The 22,405-nt window shown below is 46.7% G+C and overlaps 1 protein-coding gene across 1 annotated transcript in view; it reads left to right on the top strand.

Moving 5' to 3' along the window:
- The window catches only part of SNTG2 (syntrophin gamma 2), a 186,771-nt gene that overhangs the window by 25,307 nt on the left and 139,059 nt on the right, over nucleotides 1–22,405 (top strand). Inside the window, exon 3 of the mRNA XM_034657308.1 lies at nucleotides 10,147–10,254. Coding sequence (XP_034513199.1) covers nucleotides 10,147–10,254 — 108 coding nt within the window. The remainder of the gene's footprint in view (nucleotides 1–10,146; nucleotides 10,255–22,405) is intronic.

Raw genomic sequence — 22,405 nt, 5'->3', positions numbered from 1 at the left:
AGCTGACACATATGTACCAACCAAATCAATGCATATTTCTCTTCATTTAAGGATGTAATTTTGTGACTAAGGGAGAAAGTTCTGTTTCTGGCTTTAATACTGAGAACTTAGTTTCTATATGTATCATTAGTTATTTTAGATTTGAATAAAATTGCACCTTTTCATTTTTGTTACAGCTACATTCTAATATCATTTTTATGAATGAGCAGAACTGTTAATGGTAAAATATCATTTATTCTATTTCTCATCTCAATCCTCCTGAATGTTACCCTTAATGATTTCTCTTCTGATAATTATACTTTACCAAATGGCTCATTATAATTTTCTTAAGTTTTCTTTATGTACTGGGAAATATAAAATTACGTCTCATACCGTAAACTGAGGACATTCAGAACCTGATGAGTTAGAAGCAGCCCTTGCAGAAAGGTAAGCAGTGTTGACACAGTTCGTGTTGTCATGATGAAAGAAAGCCAACTCTGGTTTTATTCCTAAATTTATCATGGTTTGTGTACCAAGGTGGAGAAATATCGGCTTCTGCCCATATGTCACTAGAAATGCCAGAAACGTCCCTGGCCTGCAGTGGGAGAGAGAGGTGAGGGGGGGCCGGGGAAGCTAGCAGCATGCGGGGGTTTTCTCAGCCTCAAGGATTTTCCTGAAGAATAGGCACTTGGTGATGGCAAAATTGAGTGTCATTTGGAGAAGGGCTCTTGGTTATAAATGTTACACACGTGCACATACACACATCATTTACAGACCAGTGTCTGAGCTGGGAATTGAGAGGCAGAAACAGAACAGAGTGGTCCAGACGGGCAGTGCCACATCGGACGCGAGTCCTTCCTGGGTATTGTCCCTGGGTACACAGTCGTGAATGTGCTTACGGACTGTCCAGAGGGGTCCGGGTTTGCAGAGAGTAAACACATAAAACGTGATTGCGGATTTTTGTGGGTGTTGAAAGGGAAAGAGAGCTATGCTGTCATAGGGAGTAACGTATGTATTAACCAGTTTAGTGATTATTGGCATTTCCAGACGAGTCATAGAGCCGTGGTTCAAACACCGTGGACTGTGTCCAGGAGAGCCTTTGAGTCAGCAAAGTCGGGAGCTCAGGGCCCATAGCAGAGGAGGGACACTGTGTCTCCTAGATTCAGGGACAGGTGCCGAGGAAGTTGTGCCTGCGGGGCTCTCGGAGGAGGAGCAGGAATTCCAGTAGTGTGTGCAGGCAGACACCACACACGCGTGCACACACATGCGCGTGCACACACACGGCAGACATAGTGCACACACATCCACACATGGTGGACATACACCACACACACATGCACACATGGCAGACACTGCACACACATGCACACACTGTGGACACACACATGCACACATGGTGGACATACTGCACATATGCACACACAGCAGACACAGTGTGCACACGGTGGACATACACTGCACACATGTACACACGGCAGATATGGCGTGCACACACATGCACACATGGTAGACACATGCACACACGGTGGACGTACTGCACACACATGCACACATGGCAGACACTGCACACACATGCACACATGGTGGGCACACATGCACACGTGGTGGACATACTGCACACACACACATGATGGACATAGGCACACACACGCACACATGGTGGACATACTGCACACACACGCACACATGGTGACATACTGCACATACACGCACACACGGTGGACATACTGCACACACATGCACACACGGTGGACATACTGCACACACATACACACATGGCGGACATACTGCACACACATGCACACATGTTGGGCACACACATGCACACACGGACATACTGCACACACGGTGGACATACTGCACACACATGCACACATGGCAGACACTGCACACACATGCACACATGTTGGGCACACACATGCACACGTGGTGGACATACTGCACACACATGACGGACATATGCACACACACGTGGTGGACATACTGCACGCACACATGATGGACATATGCACACACACGTACACATGGTCGACATACTGCACACACACGTGGACATACTGCACACACATGCACACATGATGGACATACTGCACACACATGCACACATGGCAGACACTGCACACACATGCATACGTGGTGGACATACTGCACACACACGCACACATGGTTGACATACTGCACACACACGCACACATGGTGGACATACTGGACACGCACACATGATGGACATACCACACACACGCACACACGGCAGACACTGCACACATGCACACACGGCGGGCACACACATGCACACATGATGGACATACTGCACACACAGCAGACACACTGCACACATGCGCACACAGCAGACATGACATGCACACACATGTACACACCATACATGGACATACACACACTGCACACACTGGGTTTCAGGGCTCCTCAGGGGGAGTCTGTTAGAGTCAAAATTTCTGTTTTTCTCCACAGCCAGTGTGAAGGGACAAAAACCAGACCAGGGTCTGAAGATTTTCATACAGACAGGCAGCTAGCTGTTTGTGTAAGGAGAGCAGGTTCCCTTGCCAGAGCCAGTGTGTTCATGGCTCAAACGAGGACGATGTTTTACCTGCTTGAATGTTAAGTTTGGGCGGTTGAGCAGAATCTTTCTGTTCACCTCTAAATGAAAAAGGCAGAGCGTACGTGGAGGCCCGTAAGGGCCTGTGGGATCTTAGCAAGACTCCTGCTGCTTTCTAGTGAGCAGAGTGAGAGAGAAGGTCCAAGGGATTGCAGTTTAAGGGAGAACATTTCTCTAAATGTGTGATCTTTGCTCTCTGTGCAGTGTGAGTACCCCTCACCCACCCCCCAGCTGTGTTTCTGTCATTCACAACCTCGCATGTCAGAATCCTTGGGACCTACAGTTTGTTTTCATGCTATAACCCCATCTAGCTCACGCTGTTCTAGGTTGCTAACTGTTCTTTTATGTATGTCTGTTCAAGGTCTCTGCTGGTTGATTTTGCGTTCTTGGCCAGCGTAGCAGAAGGACTCAGGGCCCAGAGCGCATGTGTGAATTGCTGTGTGACCGTGGGCGGGTTACTGAACTTCTCTGTGACTCACTGGTAAGGTGGGGAGAATCACAGTGCTCCAGTATAGGGTTCTAGTGCTGGCCCCCTTTGTCAACGACTGTGTTGGTAAGTGTGTATCGGGGGTGTTAATAAAACCCCCACACGTGTTCACTACCGTTATTAGGCAGGTTTCACTGAAGGTGAGTCATCAGAGCACGACTATGATACCTTACACGACTTGTATTCCTCATTTTTTTAGTAAGTCACTATCTTCAGAGCATGGGGCCCCAACTTTGATCTTGTGTGGTTTGTGGGGTTTTGTCTTAATGGGACCGTTTAGCTGTGGAGCACACAGGAACACGTGGCATTTACATGCAGCGTCATCTGCTGTCAGTGATACAACACACATACTTCTCTACTGGCTAGAACAACAATGGGGGGCCATATGGCTCTGTAAACACGCACTCCTGGAATTCTGCCCCAGGAGTTAGCTGTGTTATGCCTAATTGCAATGGATTTTTCTCAGTAAGAGACTTTCCTTAGGTTACTCGACATAGTTAGGTTTTTGCTTGTGATTTTCCAGTTGTCAAATGTGTCTTCTGTCGTCAGTTGAACAGTGGTTCCAAGAAGATACACCCACACCCTAAAATCACTGGAGAGTAATGGGGCCACAGGTGGGATTCAGTGAAGGGTGTTGCGAGGAGAAGCTCATTCTGCGTTATTTGGGTGGACCCCATATATGAGTACGTGTGTTCAATGAGAGAGAGCAGAGGGAGTTTGGGGACGGACACGCAGAGCAGAGGGCAGGTGAACAGGGAGGCAGAGATGGGGTGATGCGGCCACAAGCCTGGGAGCAGGGAGAGAGGCGAGCACCTGCTTTAATTTGGACAGATGGCCTCCAGGATAAGCGTCTTGTTTTAAGCCACCGAGTTTGTGAAAACTTTATTACAGCAGCCCTGGAAAACATGCATCTTTAGTAATGGACACAGTTTGCAAGGGAATTGAGCCCAGACCTGCAGCGTTAGAAACCTAACTGCTGACACTGGCTGAGTGCTCTGAGCTGGGCGCACTACCCGGTGCTGGCCGCAGCCCTGGGCATCTGTCCCGGACCCCACTCTCTGGTGCCCTCAGCATCTGCTTCCCTTCTGTGCGTACCCGTGGAAGAGCTGCTCAATGCGGGGACTTTGAATGTTCATGTCGCATGAAACAAAAGGAAACAACAGGAATCAGAAAATCAGAAATCAGGACGGAGACATGGTGATCTCCTTAAATCACCTGCTTTAAGCTTGGGGTCGCCACTGCAAGCTGGGGACTGTTCCTGGGCCAGATGGGAGGCAGCCATGCCCCGTGCATCTGTGGACACACGCCCAGCATTGCCGAGATAATACAGTCAGGTAGTGTGTCAGATTTCCAAAGTCTGCACCTGAAGCTGGGTTTTGCTTAAAAAGTTTAAATGTGTTAGTTGATGTATAGATAAACCTATGTAGCTAGAAACTCTATCAGTTTAACTCTTGAGGGTAGTTTTTAAAGAATCGTTTCTCTTTTGAGTTTGCTCAGAACTGTATTTCTAAGGTACCTTTTTTTCAGTATTGAAGATTCAAACATTTTCAATTTTCAGTTTAAGATGATAAAATACGTGGTTTAATAAATTCGGAAAACTAGAATATTTCATTTCTTGGAGAGATTCCTTCATTTTCCATATAAATGTCTATTTGTAAGTATTGTGTTGTCTAACTTTTATTCTGTATTTTATTGCAGTGGTGACTGTGGTAAGTACAGATGCAGGATTTGGATGTAAATGTGGCATATTTTTTCATTCTACAAAGATATGATATATCGGTGAAGTTGAACAATTGAAGCTTTGTGAACTTCCTACATTTGTTCTAGAAAAGTCTCTAGAGTCACCATTATCCAAATTTGTGTTTAGGATTTGAAATGAGAAGGAACCAGGGTTTACAATTAAAGTCTGTCGTAATCCAAATAAATGGTGTTTTAAAAAGAAATTGGCTCATTTAAAATTCAGGGGGGGTATTTAAAAAATTATTTGAGCTTTAAGAATTTTTTTCTATTTTAACTTTCTGGATGTAGTACAAGTAAGAAATACATATTTTATATTTTGATGTTAATATAATGTCAAAAATTCTTAATGGACACTTAGGACATTGGAATACGCACCTAAAACCATTGTGTTTCTCTAAGATTTAAGGAATTGGAATCTAACTCAGAAACGCTAATAACGAGATCAAAGAGAAGTGACACACGCATAAGACTTCTCTGTGTATAGAATCCAGTCATTGTAGCAACTGAGATGAAATGGGACAAAATCGCTCATAACATATAGTGAGAGGTATAATGCTTAGTGGATAAGATTTAATTATATTAAAAAATTCATTTCTAAATTGGATAATATAATTTATAATGAATTTGATATGAAAATATGCAACATGGTAGATTAGATTAAGTGACGGAATACTTAATACTTAATGTTGAGGAGGAGAAAGCTGGTAACTATGAGAGTGGAGGTGGAAACGAAAAGCTTCGTGTCGGGCAGGACACAGGCCTGGAAAGTGAGGTCACGCACCTGTAAGCGCCGGGAGCGCGTACCTGCCCTCTCCCTCCTCTGGTGCAGCTGAGGACCAGCCCCGACCCTTGAAAAGCCCCGTGCTTTAGGCATCGCATGTATTTCCCTTGATCAGATTGCGTTGCAGCGTATAGATTCATTTTTATCAGGGTGGCATCGAAATGCTCGCAGATTTGTGATTTCCATTTTCGTAGGCGGGAAGGAGGGGCCTGCACTCAGGTTCTGAGTCATCGAGGAGGGTGCCTGGGTGCACGAGGGGCAGGGTGCACAGACCCAGGGGATGCGTCCGGGGCGGGCCGGCGGTGCGTCCCACAGCTGCCGCAGAGCTCCTGCTGAGCCACCTTGGGCTGAGAGGAGGGGCAAGAGCAGTCAGGTGACAGGGAATGGAGCCAGGCCACGGACGCGGGGCCATGAGATGCGCGTGGTTAGTGCCCGGCCGGAGGCTGCGCTGGAGCCCACCCCCAGCCCCTCCTCAGGGCAGAAATGTGTAAAACCCTGCGAAGAGTAGGGAAGGGGCGCCACTGTCCCTGGGGCCGGCCGGTGGTGTGGCCACCAGCTCACGTGTCCTCCTGCTTCAGTGTCCAGGACTGGCTGTTTTAAACCCCTCTAATGTAGATACCACGTTTGCCCTGCTTTTTAAAATTTCTCACTATAAAAGAACAATTTTCCCAGTTTATTAAGAAATCCTCATTCGCTGTCCAATCTCTGTCTAATCTGTTGTACAAATGAGAGTTTTGTGTAGTGATTCCCCTAAGAAGTGATTTTGGTGATGACGTCGTTGGAGGGAACCAGCCCTCCCACATCCCTCTTGTTGGCTGGCCAATCTTTGACCCAGCTGCCCCCGTGCTCAGGAACTCTTGTTAGCAGTGATTTGTTGTTTATGATCCCACAGGGGTAAAACGCTGGTTTTCTAAACTCCAGGATTCTCTTGAGTTTTCAACTCAGTGGCTCTCGTAGGTCAGAAATGCACCCCTAAATCACGTTTTCCCAAGTGGCTCTGTGTGGGGTCATTTTCTGATTCTGATGTCTCGTCACTGACATGGTGAGAAGACGACCCTGGAGTGTCATTTTTCAAAGTGCTGAACGAAAACCCAGAGTTTGTATCTGAAGTTTCTCTAGAACCACAGTACAGGAAGCCTTCGCCGCTGTGCGAACACGGAGGCCTGGTGTCTGGCTCTGCCTGCACCTGCCAGGGTGTGAAGGCCGAGCATCTTCCCCGGGCGGCCTGCGGGTTTGGCGCCCTGGGGAGAAGTGAGGCTTCACTGTCCTGTGGCCGGGCAGTGGGCGCTCTCCGCCCCTCTCTCCCCTGCGGGCCGCTCTCGCCTCTCTCCCTTGTCTGTGTGCGGTTCTCCGTCCATGCGCCCCCGTGTCCCTTCTGGGCTCGCTCTCCTTCCTGAAGAATATCCTTAGAAGTGATAAACATCTCGTTATGACTGAAATCTAATTTCCCTGCACCCCTTTTCTGAGAAGAGCCGTGGGATTCCAGTTGACTTTTGATCAGTATTTTGAAGGTAAGATTGCGTTTCTCCTCCCTCCCCTTGTTCGGAAGTCAGCATCAGCGTGTCCGTCCGTGCTGAGACGACTGTGTTCATGCTAGTGCTTGAAAGACCCTTCTGTCGTCCTATATCGTGAGTTCCGAACAATTCACAAGCTGCTTTGAGAATTTTGCCCTCTGCTCCTCACCTGTTCTCATCTGGATTTCCCACTGGGTAAAATGGGATGCACGCTGTCCCCGTGGTGTCTGTGTGCTGCCCTGTGATGGGTGCTCCTCTTCCGAGAGCCCACGCGGGGTATGGCCACCCCAGCGGCCACCCCGGCTGCCCTGACCCCAAGGCCCTGCCTCTCCTGTCCTGGGTTGGGGTCCCGGGCTCATCCCGCTGTCCTCCTTCCTTGCCCCGTCCCACGGCCACCAGGCATGCTCTTGTCTGCTAAGCCTGTTTTGGTGTCTGCTTCCTGGGGGACCGGATCCATCACACTCTTTCTCCCTGTTACTTTGTGGCTCCCTCTGCTGCATTCTGCGTAATGTCTTTAGATTTACTTTCCTGGTCATCAAAACTGATTAGCTTTGACAATTTTTTATTCCATTGTTACACTCACAGTAACTTTTTAAATGTATTAAATCACTTGTTGGTAGCTATTTTGTATTCTGCACTTAATTTCCACATCTGCAATCTTTGCCTGCCTGATTCTGCAACTTGCTACATTTCCTTATTTCAACTCTTGGGATATTATTTATTTTCTTGTGTTTTAAATAATTTCTCGTTATGTTCCTTGGAACTCTGATGGGGAGGGATATATTCCTTTAAAAAGGAATACATAATATATAAACTCTCTATCTTTGAGGGATATATTCCTTTAAACTTCATCTGGGGGGTTGCAAGACTTGGAAAGGTTTCAGTTATGCAGAAGCCATAACAAGAAAGCAGACAAATCAGGCTGAAGATATTTTTAAAAATCTTATAGGACCAAACAAAATGTAGAAAGTGGAAAATAACTATGAAACAATGAAATGGAATGCCATTTCCAGCACAGATGATAGTTGAAGAGCTGTATTTTTAATTTAAGAAAAGCTTCTGAAAATAAAAACATACACAGCCCAAGAGAAATATGTTCAAAGGATATAAACTTCCCTTTAAATAAAAAGAATTTTAACTAGCCTTAAATATAAGAAAACATGTTCCTCCTGCCCCAGCCAACACAGTGGGAGGTGCACAGATCCCGTGGGATCTTTTTTGGTACAGGGACGATCGTGTTGTCTGCAAGTGAGGATGCTGTCCTTTCTCTGCTGGCAATCTCCATCCTGTGTTACCTGCTTTCCCCACCGCGGTGGGCGGGCTGCTGATGGCCCTGTTCTCTCATCATTGCGTGCATTAATGCGCGTCTTTTGTAGATGCTTTTTCAGGTGGAGGGCATTCCCTTTTTTTAGTTTGTTGCGATTTTTGTCAGAGGACACACGGGTTGTGTGGCCGAGCGGTCTGCAGTGCTGGTTTGGGACCCAGTCTCTTTGGAGGCAGGGGTTCACGTCCCACTGCTGCCAAGGTGCCAGGCTTCCTGGTGGCCCGTGCGTCTATAACGCGTTAACAACCACCACAAACTCCAGGAGGTTTTTATCAGATGCGCATGTTGGATTTTATGGGATGTTTTCACATCTATTGAGACGACATTGTTCTCGTTTTTAATGATTAGGCTGTTGATATGGTGAATTACATGAAATGATTTTGAACACAGACACCATCTTATGTCCTGGGGTCAGCCCCACGTGGCCAGTGTGATATCATTTTATATAAGACTAGATTCAGTTTGCTGATGTTTTGTCAAGGGCTGTTTGTGTCTGTGCTCATGTCGGATGTGGATGTGTGCTGTTCCTGTCACACGATGCCTTCTTTTGGTTTCGGCGTCCCTGTCATCCCGGCCTCTTCCAATGAGCTGGGGAGAGACTGTGGTGTCTGGTTTATTTCTCTGCTTGGTAGAATCCACACCAAATGCTTGGAGCTCGGGCTGTCTTTGTGGGATTTAAGTCACTACAAAGCAGGTGACTCTCACAGACACACCGTCCGCGGGCTAGAGCGGAAGGCCATTGGAAAACAACTTCTAAAATACAGATATTTTGGCCCAGCTGGGTATTTCTAGTGTGCAATACATGTAACACATGCCAGTAAAATCATCCTGGAATTCTAAATATGTGTAAGCAGCACAGAGCACAGAACGTGGGAGGCGGTAAGGACCCTGAATCCTTCTCTTATGCTCTCAGGAGTGAGTCAACCCCTTGTGTCATTTAGGGTAGAGTTTCCTCATCTGTGAAATCATTTGTAAGGATACACTCGGTTGATGATGTTGGCTGATTGTTCCACATCATGTACTCATTTTTGAACATTGAGCACTTGGTATGTTGCAGGCTCAGGGCGAGGTGTTGGGGGCTCAGAAATGCATAAAGCAGGGGCCCCACTCTCATTAACTCAGTTTCACAGGAAAAGTTGCAATGTAATTAAAGTATTACCAAAGCTGGACGGTTGGCTGGCGCGCCGGAGCTCTGGGGGTTGTCGCGGAGGGAAGTATCGGGTGCGAGCTGAGTGCCGTGGTGTAAATACTACAGTGGCTGAGTTCAGGTGACCGACGGTCTCATTGCCAGCTGGTGACGTTCCGACTAGTTCAGTCTGCTCGCGGAGCTGCTACGGGGCTGAGCTCCGCGCCGTCGTCAGATACAGAAGGTCCGCACACTCCGGGTGGGCCGTCGGGCGCCGTGATGGGAAGCAGGGCTGCTTGTCCTGGTTGGCTCGGAAGGACGGCCAGGGACTCACTTACCTGTGCCGGCTTGCGGCGCGACCGGGTTCTGTTAGCCTCTGTGACCGCTGTGTCTTTGGGGTTGTGCGTGAAGGGTCGCATCGTGATCTGTCAGGGGGCTCCTGGGAAGCTGGGGGTGTCCTTAACACACACAGCGGTTCTGTTGCCGAGGAATGTCTCCCTCAGAAAACAGTTCTAGGAAAACCTGTCCGTGGTCTTTCTCTGTTCTCCTTTTGAAGATATTTCCCTTTCTCAAAACTGCAGGACCAGGATCACATTGCTCCCACTCGTAATGCGGACGTGTGGCTTTCTCTCAACAGCCGACCAGGTGGTTTTCCACTCAAAGACCTTGTCGCTCTTCATGTCCTGTTGGTGAGTTCGGAGTCTGTCGAAGGCCACAGTGTGGACACCTTTGTACAAATGTATTGCTGAAATTTACAGAAAGACAGTAATTTGATTGAAATTATATTAGAGAAAATAACTTGAGAGAGAATCCTGCCACTTTTTTTGGTTAGGACTGAAGTAGATCTAATTACCATTAAAATTTCTAGTGGAACACGTTTTTACAAGTCAGATTGTTTCATAATTTTATGCTTTCTGTGGAGCGTCTGTGACTTCTCCTGACTTGTATGCTTGAAATAAAAACTATCTCAAATCCAGAACAATCATATCAGCCTCTTTATTTATAGTTAATTCTTTTTTTTTTTAAAGATTTTTTATTATTTATTTGACAGAGATAGAGACAGCCAGCGAGAGAGGGAACACAAGCAGGGGGAGTGGGAGAGGAAGAAGCAGGCTCCCAGCGGAGGAGCCTGATGTGGGGCTCGATCCCACAACGCCGGGATCACGCCCTGAGCCGAAGGCAGACGCTTAACCGCTGTGCCACCCAGGCGCCCCTATTTATAGTTAATTCTTAACCACACACACGCACAGCAGTCTGACCAAGTCTTACTGCGTTAAATGTGTCAGATCATGTTTTCGAGTTACAACTCAGTCTTAGGATTCTTCCTTATAGGTCAACAGGTGAGAGATGATTTTCATAGTAGACCTAAAGACATCCCATGATCATGGAAAGTGTTCTGTTTCCTGCAGATCTAGGTGGAAGACATGCACATGTGTGTGCATGAACACACACACACAGACACACCTGCACATGCGCACACACATTTGCACATATGTGTACACACTTGCTCACAACACACACACCTGTGCATGTACGCACATCTAGGCACACACGTGCACCTATGCACATGCATGCACACATGTACACTTGTCTGCGTGCACACATGCTTGCACACACACGTCTCCTAAACACTGCGCTTACATCCTGCATTTTGTCCTCCTGGGACTGTCTCTTCTGTGGGGCATCTAGTGGTTCTGTGTAGTGTCCGGAGGGCATTGCTGAACGGTCCGTCTATCTGAGCAAGGCACAGAGAGCGGGTGTAGACCACATTGTCAAACTTGAGGCTATGGTGACAGAAAACCCGCAGACCCTACCCGCTCGACCAGAAGCGGAGCTCACGGTTCTCAGTTCCTGCGGCCAGACCTCATGTCCGCAGGTCCGGGGCTGATTGTGTTAGAGCAGGGTGGGAATTTTATTACCGGGATTTAGCAAGGATTGACGTGAGCCTGTTTGTTCCTTTTTGAGGAGTTTTCCTCAGTAACGCTAGAAAAGAGACGATACGTGCCGTGCAGTTTGCCAGGAGGGATTTCTGGGCAGGTGGACGTTATACATCATTTTCTTCCCAGGAAACTTTTCTTTTTTTCTTCTTTTTTTTTTTTTAGAAAGCAATCACCTCAATTTGTGAAGATACAAAATCCAATCATCCAATGTTGCCAGAAAGCCAAATATATATAAATCACATTCTTAGACACAATCTGGTTTCTGAAGAAAAAAAAATGTGTCTACTGACAGAATTCGGTCCAGCCCCCTGGGGGAACAGCCTTTTCCTCAGTTAGTGTGTACTGGCTTCCAGAAAAGAAAACCTTCCAGGACATATGGGCCTGCTTCCATTAAACGGATAGACTAGGTGGTGGTTTTCCTTTCTGGCGAATGTAGAAACTGGCAAGAATGCATTTTATGCTAGAACACTTGTGTAATGAAGATATTTCCTTCCTCCTAAATAGGACGGTTTGTTGGCTGACAGACACGTCTTTGCTTCTCTCTCAGTTGGCCTTTTCTTTTCGAGGAGGTGGAAAACTAGCTCCTTGACTTGAGTGTCGGGACCAGCACTGGTGATAACCACCATGGCCCTGTTTGGGGGAAGTTTGCCCGCAGTTGTGCTGGTCCAGGCAGAGACGTCCCCCAAGGGTTCACATCTCCCAGCCAAGGCGGTGTTGGTTTTAATCATCTTATTTTAAAAGAGAAAGTGACTTGTGAGAAATTGGTTCCTCGGAACCGCGATCAGAAATTCGGCTTTTTCTCTGGTTGATTCTGTGGGAATGCTTGCTCCCCGCGGGTGGAATGACCCCTTCGGTGCAGGGCCCCCAGGAGCACCTCCCCTGACAGCCTCCAAGGCCACCGGCCTCCTTGGCCATTCCTTAGATTTTTTTTTTTTAAAGATTTTTTAATTTCTTTATTCGACAGAGATAGAGACAGCCAGCAAGAGAGGGAACACAAGCAGGGGGAGTGAGAGGAAGAAGCAGGCTCATAGCGGAGGAGCCTGATGTGGGGCTTGATCCCATAACACCGGGATCACGCCCTGAGCCGAAGGCAGATGCTTAACCGCTGTGCCACCCAGGCGCCCCAGGCCATTCCTTAGATTAATACAAACGTTGCTGCTTTATCATGAACCCTCATGGGTACTTGCCTTAATTTTCTCACAGGGGTTGTAAATATTAAGGTCGGTGAATGTCATCACAGTTCCATAGATAAGAAGGAGAATAGAGGAAATGATGTGTTCAGAGATCTCACACGCTTATTCTTTTTCTGGGAGTCAAAGTTCAGAAGGGAGAAGGGGATGCCTTCTGTCTGTTCTTATTATTTCTGGGGTGCACATCGCTGTGTAATATGTGTTTCCTATAATATCGGTGTTTTCCCCTGTGAATAACAGTAAAATGTATACACACATCTCCGTGTGTCCGTGTGGTGAGGACATTGGGGTGGGACAGTTTGTTTTTGCCAAATGTCCCTTTCCTGGTGGCTTCAGGTGGAGGACTGGGGACAGGGAGGCCGGCTGCCCTTGGGGGCGTGTCTGAGCACGGCGCCTCTGTGGCCTTGGTGGAAACCCCCCCCAGCTCTGCGAGGGGTGCTTCCAAAATCTCTCATGGAATCAGCGTTCTCTTTCCATGTTTAACGTTGGCAAAGATGCCCCTTTACTTGAGTTGACCTACACTCAACAAGAGATCGTGTAAATTTAAATAATTAAATTGTGATTTCCATGGAGAAGCTGTGACTGAGATTGCCCTGGTTAGGTAAAAGGAAGGAAGCCATATAAAATACCTGGGGAGGGATCTGGACGGCTCAGGGTGAGGCAGGGATGGACCCTCACGCTGACATCTTTTAAAATAGCCGACCCGCCCTTCAAGGGTCGGGAATTCTGTGGAAGAGCCAGGGAGTGTGTGGGACACTGTTTTCTTCCTTAAATAGAGGACTCATTCATTTGGTAGAAAAGACAAAACGTAGCCCTGTTCTCATTAAAGCACAGATTGTGTTGTTTAAAGAAAATGTCCTCCGCATTCCTGAGAGAGAACATGTTAGAGAAACGAGTAAATGCTTAGCATTTTTAGTGTGCCTGTCTAGGGGGCTAATTTTATAGAACATTCTTAAATATAATGTTTTATAGAACATTCTTAAAATATAATAGTTTTTCCTCTCATTAACAGCTTTAAATTGAAATTGAAATATTACTTTCAGTTCCATAAATGAGTGAGATATTATATTATTATTGTTTACATAGATGTATTTAACAAATGTCTTTTTCACACAAATTTTTGGTATGTGGATTATGGGCTTGACCTTGAGCCAGGTGCTTCCGGAAACACGTACGTTGTGGGAGCCAGTGCACGTCCGCAGGAGGCAACAGCTGCGTGGGCAGGGGAAGCGTGTCCCCAGCAGCAGCAGGAGACGCAGATAGAGCCGGCTGTGCTCTGTGGGGAGCCCAGAGGAGGTGGAGGTCTGTGGGGGCTGGAGCGGCTGCACAAGGGTAGTCTGGGAAAGGGAAGGTCAAACTATATGTTTGAAGCCTGCAGATTTGGATGTGGGCTGATGTGGTGGGCAGGTGAGTGGGCAGGGGTGGTGGGCAGGTGTGGGGGCAGGTGCAGTGGGCAGGTGCGGTGGCAGGTGCGGTGGCAGGTGTGGTGGCAGGTGCGGTGGCAGGTGTGGTGGCAGGTGCGGTGGGCAGGTGCAGTGGGCAGGTGTGCGTCCTCATCCCAGAACCTGGGATGTGTCCCCATCCCAGAACCTGGGATGTGTCCCTTCAAGTAGCCCGAGTGTTGGCTGTTGTGAAGCACTTAAGGACCACAAGATGGGAGACAGTCAATCCAGGCCTGTAAGGGATGGTGGGAAGGCCTCAGGAGAGAGGAGTGACGGAAGGGGGTTTGGAAGGAAGCTGCCACTAGTCAGGGGCGCAGGTGCCCCCCCCCGACACTGGGAAGCCACATTAGGAATTCTGTGGCAAGGACAGAGGGCTGGTCTTAGAGGGGCCCCTGGGTGCAGGGACAGGGGGACAGCATCAGCAGGACAGTCATCCCTGAGAAATAGCCAGGAAAGGGCGTTCATGACCATGCTGGCTCGGAGTACCTAGCAGGTGAGAGGCGCAGAGGATGGCCGTCCCCCAAGAACGCAGCCGTTGCGTTGCAGGCCAGCATCCCGCGCTGCCCCACAGGCAGCGTCTGTGAACGCTTACACGTCTTGGAACGCCTTCAGTTTAAAGTCACTGACAGTCAGGCCCATGTCACCTAGAGAGTGGGGACCTGCGTGGGACGGCCGTCCTGCGGGCTCACCCACAGCAGGGACCGGCGTCACCCCGGCCGAGCCTCGCAGTGGAGTGCTGAGACGCGGTCAGTGCTGCTGAGTGAGCCCCAGCGTCCGAGCTCCCGCGTCCCCGACGTGTGTGTCCGACGCACCAGTGAACGTGAGGCGGTGCTTGTCTTCGCGGGGGCAGGCGTGTCGGGGTGGAGTGCGTGTAGCGAAACGCGGGTGCGCGGTCACTGTGTCGTTTTACCCGTTTGGACGAATAGGATCGTCGCGCCCCTCCCCCAAGCCAGCGTCCTGCTGGTGTCCTCGCAGTGGAGCCGACCCCCGGCCCCTGCCGACCGCTCTCCTGCCCCACGGCGCTGCCCGCTTCAGAACATCTTGTGAGCGGAATCGTTCGCGTGTTCCTTTATTTTAGGCAGGCTTCTTCCACCCAGCAGGATGCTTTCGAAGCCTGGTGAGCTGCAGGCCCCGGGCCTTGTTCCTTCGTTGTTGGGCGCTCCGCAGAGTCTCTCGTCACCTGAGTCTCTCGTCACAGTGCAGTCGATCCTCGAACAACACAGGTTTGAACTGTGCGGACCCATTTATATGTGGGATTTGTTTCTTTGATAAATACAGGATAGTGCTGTAAATGTATTTTGTCTTTCTTAGGATTTTCTTAACATTTCCTTTTCTCGAGCTTACTTTATTATAAGAGCACAGTACACATCTATGAAGGAGGTGTTAATCTACTGTTTGTGTTTTGGGTAAGGCTTTGGTCGCCAGTGGGCTGTCAGTAGTTAAATTTGGGGGGAGTCATAAGTTGTGCATAGAGTTTTGACTGTGCGGGGATTGGTGCCCTCGCCCCGTGGTGTGAAAGAGTGACTTAATCTGCATGCTTCTGCTAGTAATCAGATAATTTAATACCGAAAACAGAGAAAACCAGATGGCATCTTTATTGTTCCATAACTTTAGGGATTATAGCTAAGTCCCTGAAAGTCTGTTGCAAGTATTAATGTCTAATGAATTTCAGGGATGAATGCCAATCTCTCAAATAAATGATTTAATTTTCCAGGTCATGTGTGACTATTAAATATAGTCTATGTAAATCACGGCTCTGAGGGCGGTGGAGGTGGAGGAGAAGTTATGAGTTCTATAACACGTGAAAGAACAAAGCTATGACTTTAATTCCAAAATTAACAGTGCACACTACAGTTATTCCTGCTCTCCCCAAGTACATGCCTGCTTGTATTGGGATGCTTATACTCACTAACTCACTGGAGTCCTTTTGGTTGATTTTATTTGCCATAATCCTTTTAAAGCTTTGACTTCGCAATCGTGTTGGGATGTGAGGCGATTTTTTTCCCCACAGTAATGCCAACTAGTAATGTGGACCGACCATAGAAGGTAATGTGTAGCTGAGAAAAGGTATCCGCCATATGTAATTCAAAACCAGCCAGTTCCACCGGGAGGAACCAGGACTGCTGTAGGACATGTACTCCTTCCAGCGAGGAGAAGACCTGCTTTCTTTGTTATGAGAACCATCAAGAAATAAATGATAAGTTTCCTGGGAGGCTGTACACATCTTGTTGCCTGGAGGTTAAGTCGGGAGGCGGATTACTCGTCCTCTCAGACGGCAGAGAGAGGACCAAGAGGTCCCTGCTGCTCACGGGGGGACCAGATCAGCAGTAACGTTACTTAGCCAGGGGGTGAGTGTCTGTGGTAAGGCACACTGTGCAGATGAAGAAAAGGACGTTCGTTAGGGTTTCACGTAGAACACAGCACATTTTTGTATAAATTACCAGCACCGTGTGCCCATCTGAATAGCAAACATTGGAGTGTTTTATAGAATAAAAAAATCTTAAAATGCACTAGCAGAAATAAGCAGAAAACAGATGTAGAAATTGAATTAGTGATATTGAAAAAACTGATTTCTAAGAATAAATATAAAAAATATAAAGGGGATAAGAGATATGGAAGACAGAAAAAATTCTAGACATTGCTGTAGGTCAAAGATTTGGGCAGAAACAGTGATCAAAGTATGATTACAAAACTGTCTCGGTACAGTATTTATTCCTGGCAACCTCGGAAATATACTACCGACGTTGGGAATCTGAAAAGTAAATGAGTATAAAAAGTTCAGGAATTCTTGCAGAGCAAAATAAGTAAATAAGTAAAATAAAATTAAAAAGATGATGATGGTTAACTGAACAGAATTCACCTCTGAGCCACCACGTGACACTTCGGAAAGAGATTGTGACCTGGAAGTGTCCACCAGCCAGGTTGTATTTCCTGTGTTGGGCCTGGAGATGTTGTCAGGGTGGTTTAATGAGCTTCGCTGCGCCTGGCAGTGGGCCGAGCTTAGCCACGTCTTTATTCCTACTGCTGTTTGTTTTCCTTCCAGCAGATGTGTAATTCACACACAGTACTCTTCACCCACAATGTGCACTTCAGTGGTTTTTTGGGTATTCAGAGCTGTGCACTCACCACCGTAATCTGCTTTAAGAACTTTTCACGCCCAGCAGGTGGGCCCCCCAGCCACTGAGCAATCACTCCCCAGTATCCATCTCCCCATGTCTGTGGCAACACTGATCTACTCTCTATATGAATCTGCCTTGGTGGACATTGTGCATTAATGGAATCACATACTGGTCTTTGTGACTGGCTTCTTTCCCTTATCGTCATGACTTCAAGGTTCGTCTCCACTGTAGCAAGTTTCAGACTTTAGTTTTTGTTATTGCAAAATACATTCCATTGTGTCACATCTTGTTCATGGACGTTTGGGTTTCTCCACTTTGGGACTACCATGAATAATGCTGCTGTGAGCATTCATGTGCAGGTTTTTGAGTGGACCTCGGGGTGGAATTGCTGGGTGTCATGGAAACGCTGTGTTTAGCCTGTTTGAGGGACTGCCTTGCTGTTTTCCAAAGATTTCCAGCTCTATTTCATTGGTTTTGAAGTCCCTACGGTCAGTACTCTATCTCTGAGAACTTGTAACAAAGACTGTCATGAGGGTTGCGCCATTCACATCCCCGCCAGCAGCATAAGAGAGTTCCAGCTCCTGCACAGCCTTGCTAAAGCTTACTGGCATTCCTGCTGAAGGAATTATAGTCACTAGATGGGATGTAATATCTTAAGTGGTCTTGACTTTCATTTCTCAGGTTAATAAAAATGTTAAATATCTTTCCACGCATTTATTGGCCATCTGTATATTTTCTTAGGATAGTTGTGTATTCAGATCCATTACCCATATTTTAATTGAGTTATTTGCTTTATTCAGTTATAAGGTTTTAAAAAAATATTTTACGTGTAAATCCCTTGTAGATAGAGATGTATGGTTTGCAGAAATTTTCTGCCTTTCTGTGGGCTGTCTTTATTTTCTTCATGGTATCCATGGCAGAGTTTTTATTTTGGTCTGCTTTTTCTTTTGTCACATGTTCTTCAGTGTTTTATCTGATAAACCAGTGCTTTTCCAAAGTCCTGAACACTTACTCCTGTTTTCCTCTAAGATTTCTATAATTTTAGTTGTTACTTTTTAGGTAAAGGACCCATTTTGAGTTTAACTATTGTGTATGGTGTAAGGAAGGAATGCAAATTCATTTTTCTAGGTGTGGATATCCAGGTGTCCCAGCAGCATTGGCCAAAGTGTCTATTGTCTCCCCCATTGGATTGTCCTGTAAATCTTGTTGAAAATGAATAGGTCATATATGTGCGGCTCTATTTCTGGATTCTCAGTTTTATTCCTCATCCTTTTGCTAGCACCACACTGTCTTGATTACTGCTCCTTGTAGGAAGTTTTGAAATTTGGAAATGTGGGCTCTCCAGTTCGTTGTTTGTCAGGATTGCTTTGGCTATCCCGGGTCCCTTGAATTTCCACATAATTTTAGGATCAGCTTGTCAATTTTTGCAAAGGCACTGCCTGGGATCTTGGTAGAGGTTGCGTTCGGTCTGTAGATCAGTCGGGATTGTTGCCAGCTGAAGCCTTCCGATCCGGGAGCATGGATTCTTTCCATCAATTTAGTTCCTTAATTTCCTTCAACAATGACAGGTAGTTTCAGAGTTCTGCATCTATTTTAATAAAATTATTCCCAGACTCTTTATTCCTTTTTCGCTCTTACAAATGAAATTTTCTTAATTTCGTTTTTAGATTATTCATTCCAAGTGTATAGAGATACAATTGATTATGTATTGATCTTGTATCCTGCCACATTTCTCCACTCATTTATTGGTTCAAATAATCTTTGGGTGGATTCCTTAAGATTTTTTGTATGTAAGATGATGTAATCTGCAAATAGAGTCTTAATTTTTAATATAGCTGCTCACTAGTTCTTTTTTAATTATTAAGGCTTTTCTTTTAGGGAAGTTTAAGACTCACAGCAAAAGTGAGGGGAGGGTGCAGAGACTCTCCAGGTCCTTCTGCCCCTCACACATGCACAGCCTCCCTGATGACCAGCATCCCCCACCAGAGGGGACGTCTGTTACGATTGATGTGTATGGATATGTCATCATCACCCAGAGTCCATAGTTCACCGTACGGTCCACTTGTGGTGTTGTACGTTCTGAGTTTGGGCAGATGGATCATTTAATGTGTTCACTGTTCTAGTGTCATACAGAACGTCCCAAAAATCCGCCGTGCTCTGCCCGTTCATCCCTGCACTCATCCCCAGAGGGGAACGCAGGAGAAGAGGGCAGGGGAGTGCCAGGAACCCCAGGAAGCCAGTGCACTGGGACGGGCAGGTGGAGAAAGCAGGTGTGCAGGGTCAGTGGAGACCGGGAGGCCAAGAAGAGAGGACGCGGTGAGAGGTGTGCTGTGCAGGACTCGGCAGGATGTGGTCATGTTTGTGTTTTAAAATTATTAGGGTGCCTGTGGAGGAGAGCTGGAAGAAGGGTCAGCCATCAGCCGGGGGGGCAGGGAGTGACCCGTGTGGGCCAACAGTGTTGGCCACGCTGTCGGGAAGTCAAGGCTCTCCAGGCTCTGGGAGATCCTGTTTGCAGGTGCTCGTGCTGGATGGGCTGCAGAGTGATGGGGACATGGGTGGACGAGGGCCCCTTGCTCGAGGCGACGAGGGGCAGAGGAGAAACACTTGCAACAGAGCCGCCCTCCGCATGGCCTCATTCGGCCTCTGCCTCCGCTGTGCACAAATGCTGTGTGGCCTGTCACCCCTGGGAACCCAACTTCTGTGCTCACACTTAGAGAGAGGACATCTCTCTTACACTCAAATGTTCAAAAAATGTCCAGGACAAAACTTATAAGGCCTATATAAAGGCTCAGTAGAACAGATTTTTAGAGCAGATTACAAAACAGAAGCTGTAAAGAATCAGATTGAAAATTTGACTACATTACAGTGAAAATATCTACATATACATAGATGTATTTTTACCTTTTTTTCCCCAAAAAAGACAGCATAGCTAAGATTAACTGACAGACCATATGCTGGAAAAGCATGTTTTCAATTAATATGTGAAGGATTTATTTCCATGTTAGAGAAATAATTAAAAATTAATAAAGAAATGTAAGAAAAGCCCAGTAGTGTAAACAGGAAATCCAACGCATGGAAATGTCTAAGGGCAATAAACATAAATGCAGCTCAGGTGGCTCACCAGCGATCAGGGAAACATAAATTCTCATTAAGCATTAATTACTTTACAGCTATGAGACTGAAAAATAAAATAAAAATATGTCCCAAATGTTGCCTCCTTAGTGGGTTTCTAGAAACTCACATGCAGCTCTGTAATCTTTACAAGCGTTGTGAGGAGCATTCTGGCTGAAGGGTTGAAAATGCCCGTGCTTTATGACGCAGAAAGTGCATTTCCAGGTGGGCCCCTGGGAAGGCCCCACTCGCAGCAAGGACACCTGTCAGATTGCCTATGATCCCATCATTTGAAGAGCAAAATGTTGCAAATGGCCGGGTACCAGGTAGTGCTTGTTCTTCAAGGACCAGAGCACAGTAGTTTGGACTAGAAATAGCTCCTGGGGACAGCCCAGGACATTGTGTCCGTTCATGCCGTGGGATTCTTGCAGATGGCAGGGCGCTAACCCACGGGGATGGAGTTCCACATGGACGTGAGAATAAGTGACGCGAGTCTCGCTCTATGCACGTGTCTACACTGAGGCAGCAGTGTGGACGGGAAAGGTCGCCGTAGTACAGTCCCCTTCCTGAAATTTTAAGAACACATTAACTACTATCGAATATTTATTTGTACATAAATGTGTGGTAAAGTATAGAAAGTTTAATCGGATGGAAAATTTATTATCGTGGTTAGCTCTGAAGAGGAAAGGGCAGGTGGGCTCCTCAAATGCATTTTTAAAAAAGTATGTATGCAGAGCGGCCTGGGTGATTCAGTCGGTTGAATGTCTGACTCTTGACTTCACCCCAGGTCATGATCTCATGGTTATGAGGTCAAGTCCCACGTCAGGCCCTGTGTTGAGCGTGGAGCCTGCTTGAGATTCTCTCCCTCTCTCCCTCGGCCCCTCCTCCCGCTCGTGTCCATGCACACTCTCTCTTTCCAATAAAATAAAATAAAACAAATTAAAAAAAAATAAAAAGTATATATGCACATACACACGTATGTAAATGCACACACACATATGTGAGCATAGGCACACAGATGTATAAATACATACACACCAGTACGTGAGGAGAAACACAGGTATGCAAATACATATACACACGTAAGTGTAGATGTGTACACACGTATACATATATGTGCATATAAGCATACACATGGAAATCCATAAATATAAGTGCATGTACAAATATGTAAATATAAATATATATACACAAATATATAAGTGTAAACACACAAATAACTAAGCATAATATATACATACATACAAGTACATATAAATACACCAAAAAATTGCAAGTATTTTAGTATAAATTAAAATTATATACACCTTGTGTTGGACATATACAAAATATTGATTTTTTAATTTTAATTCCAGTGTCGTTAGGTATGCAAAATATTTTAAATTTTGCACATGAGCTTTCATACGCAGAAAATAAAACGGTCGGTGGATTTCAGGTTAGTGCCTTCAGTTTCTAATCACGGGAGGCTCTTTCCTGGCTAACTCTGTGCCGGGCAAGGGATTGCTGTCTCGTGGGTGGGGCTGAGCACTCGGGTTCCAGACACAAAGCAGGCCTTCTAGGAATTGCAGATTTTCAAGTAAATGGTATCTTGTACCTGGTCAGCTTTCAAATTTTCCCTCAGACTCGGAGTGGCTGAAGAGAATGACCCAGGCCGCCGTCTGCTGTGCTGCGTGCTGACCCTCAGGGCTCTTCTATATTTTCCGGCACGTGTCTGGCATCCACGCATAGTAAATAAATAGATACGTGTTGGCCAATGAGTTATTTAGCAAAATGTATGAATTTGAGTACAGTTAGGAGCCTCTGTTGATGGCCACTTATAGCTGGTAGGAAGGTAATAATTTAAAGATGGTGAATTCACAGTGATTCACAAGTGATTCAAAGTGGCTGATTTCTGATGTAGCTCTTAAGTCCTGCGGAGACAGGGACGCAGGGGAAGGGCCGTCCTGCGGAGACGGGGACGCAGGGGAAGGGCCGTCCTGCGGAGACGGGGACGCAGGGGAAGGGCTGTCCTGCGGAGACGGGGACGCAGGGGAAGGGC

The sequence above is a fragment of the Ailuropoda melanoleuca genome, chromosome 4, assembly GCF_002007445.2.
Source record: "Ailuropoda melanoleuca isolate Jingjing chromosome 4, ASM200744v2, whole genome shotgun sequence".
In the NCBI taxonomy this organism is placed as follows: domain Eukaryota; kingdom Metazoa; phylum Chordata; class Mammalia; order Carnivora; family Ursidae; genus Ailuropoda; species Ailuropoda melanoleuca.
The sequence above is the reverse complement of the archived record's forward strand: the minus strand, read 5'-3'. Positions and strand labels throughout refer to the sequence as shown.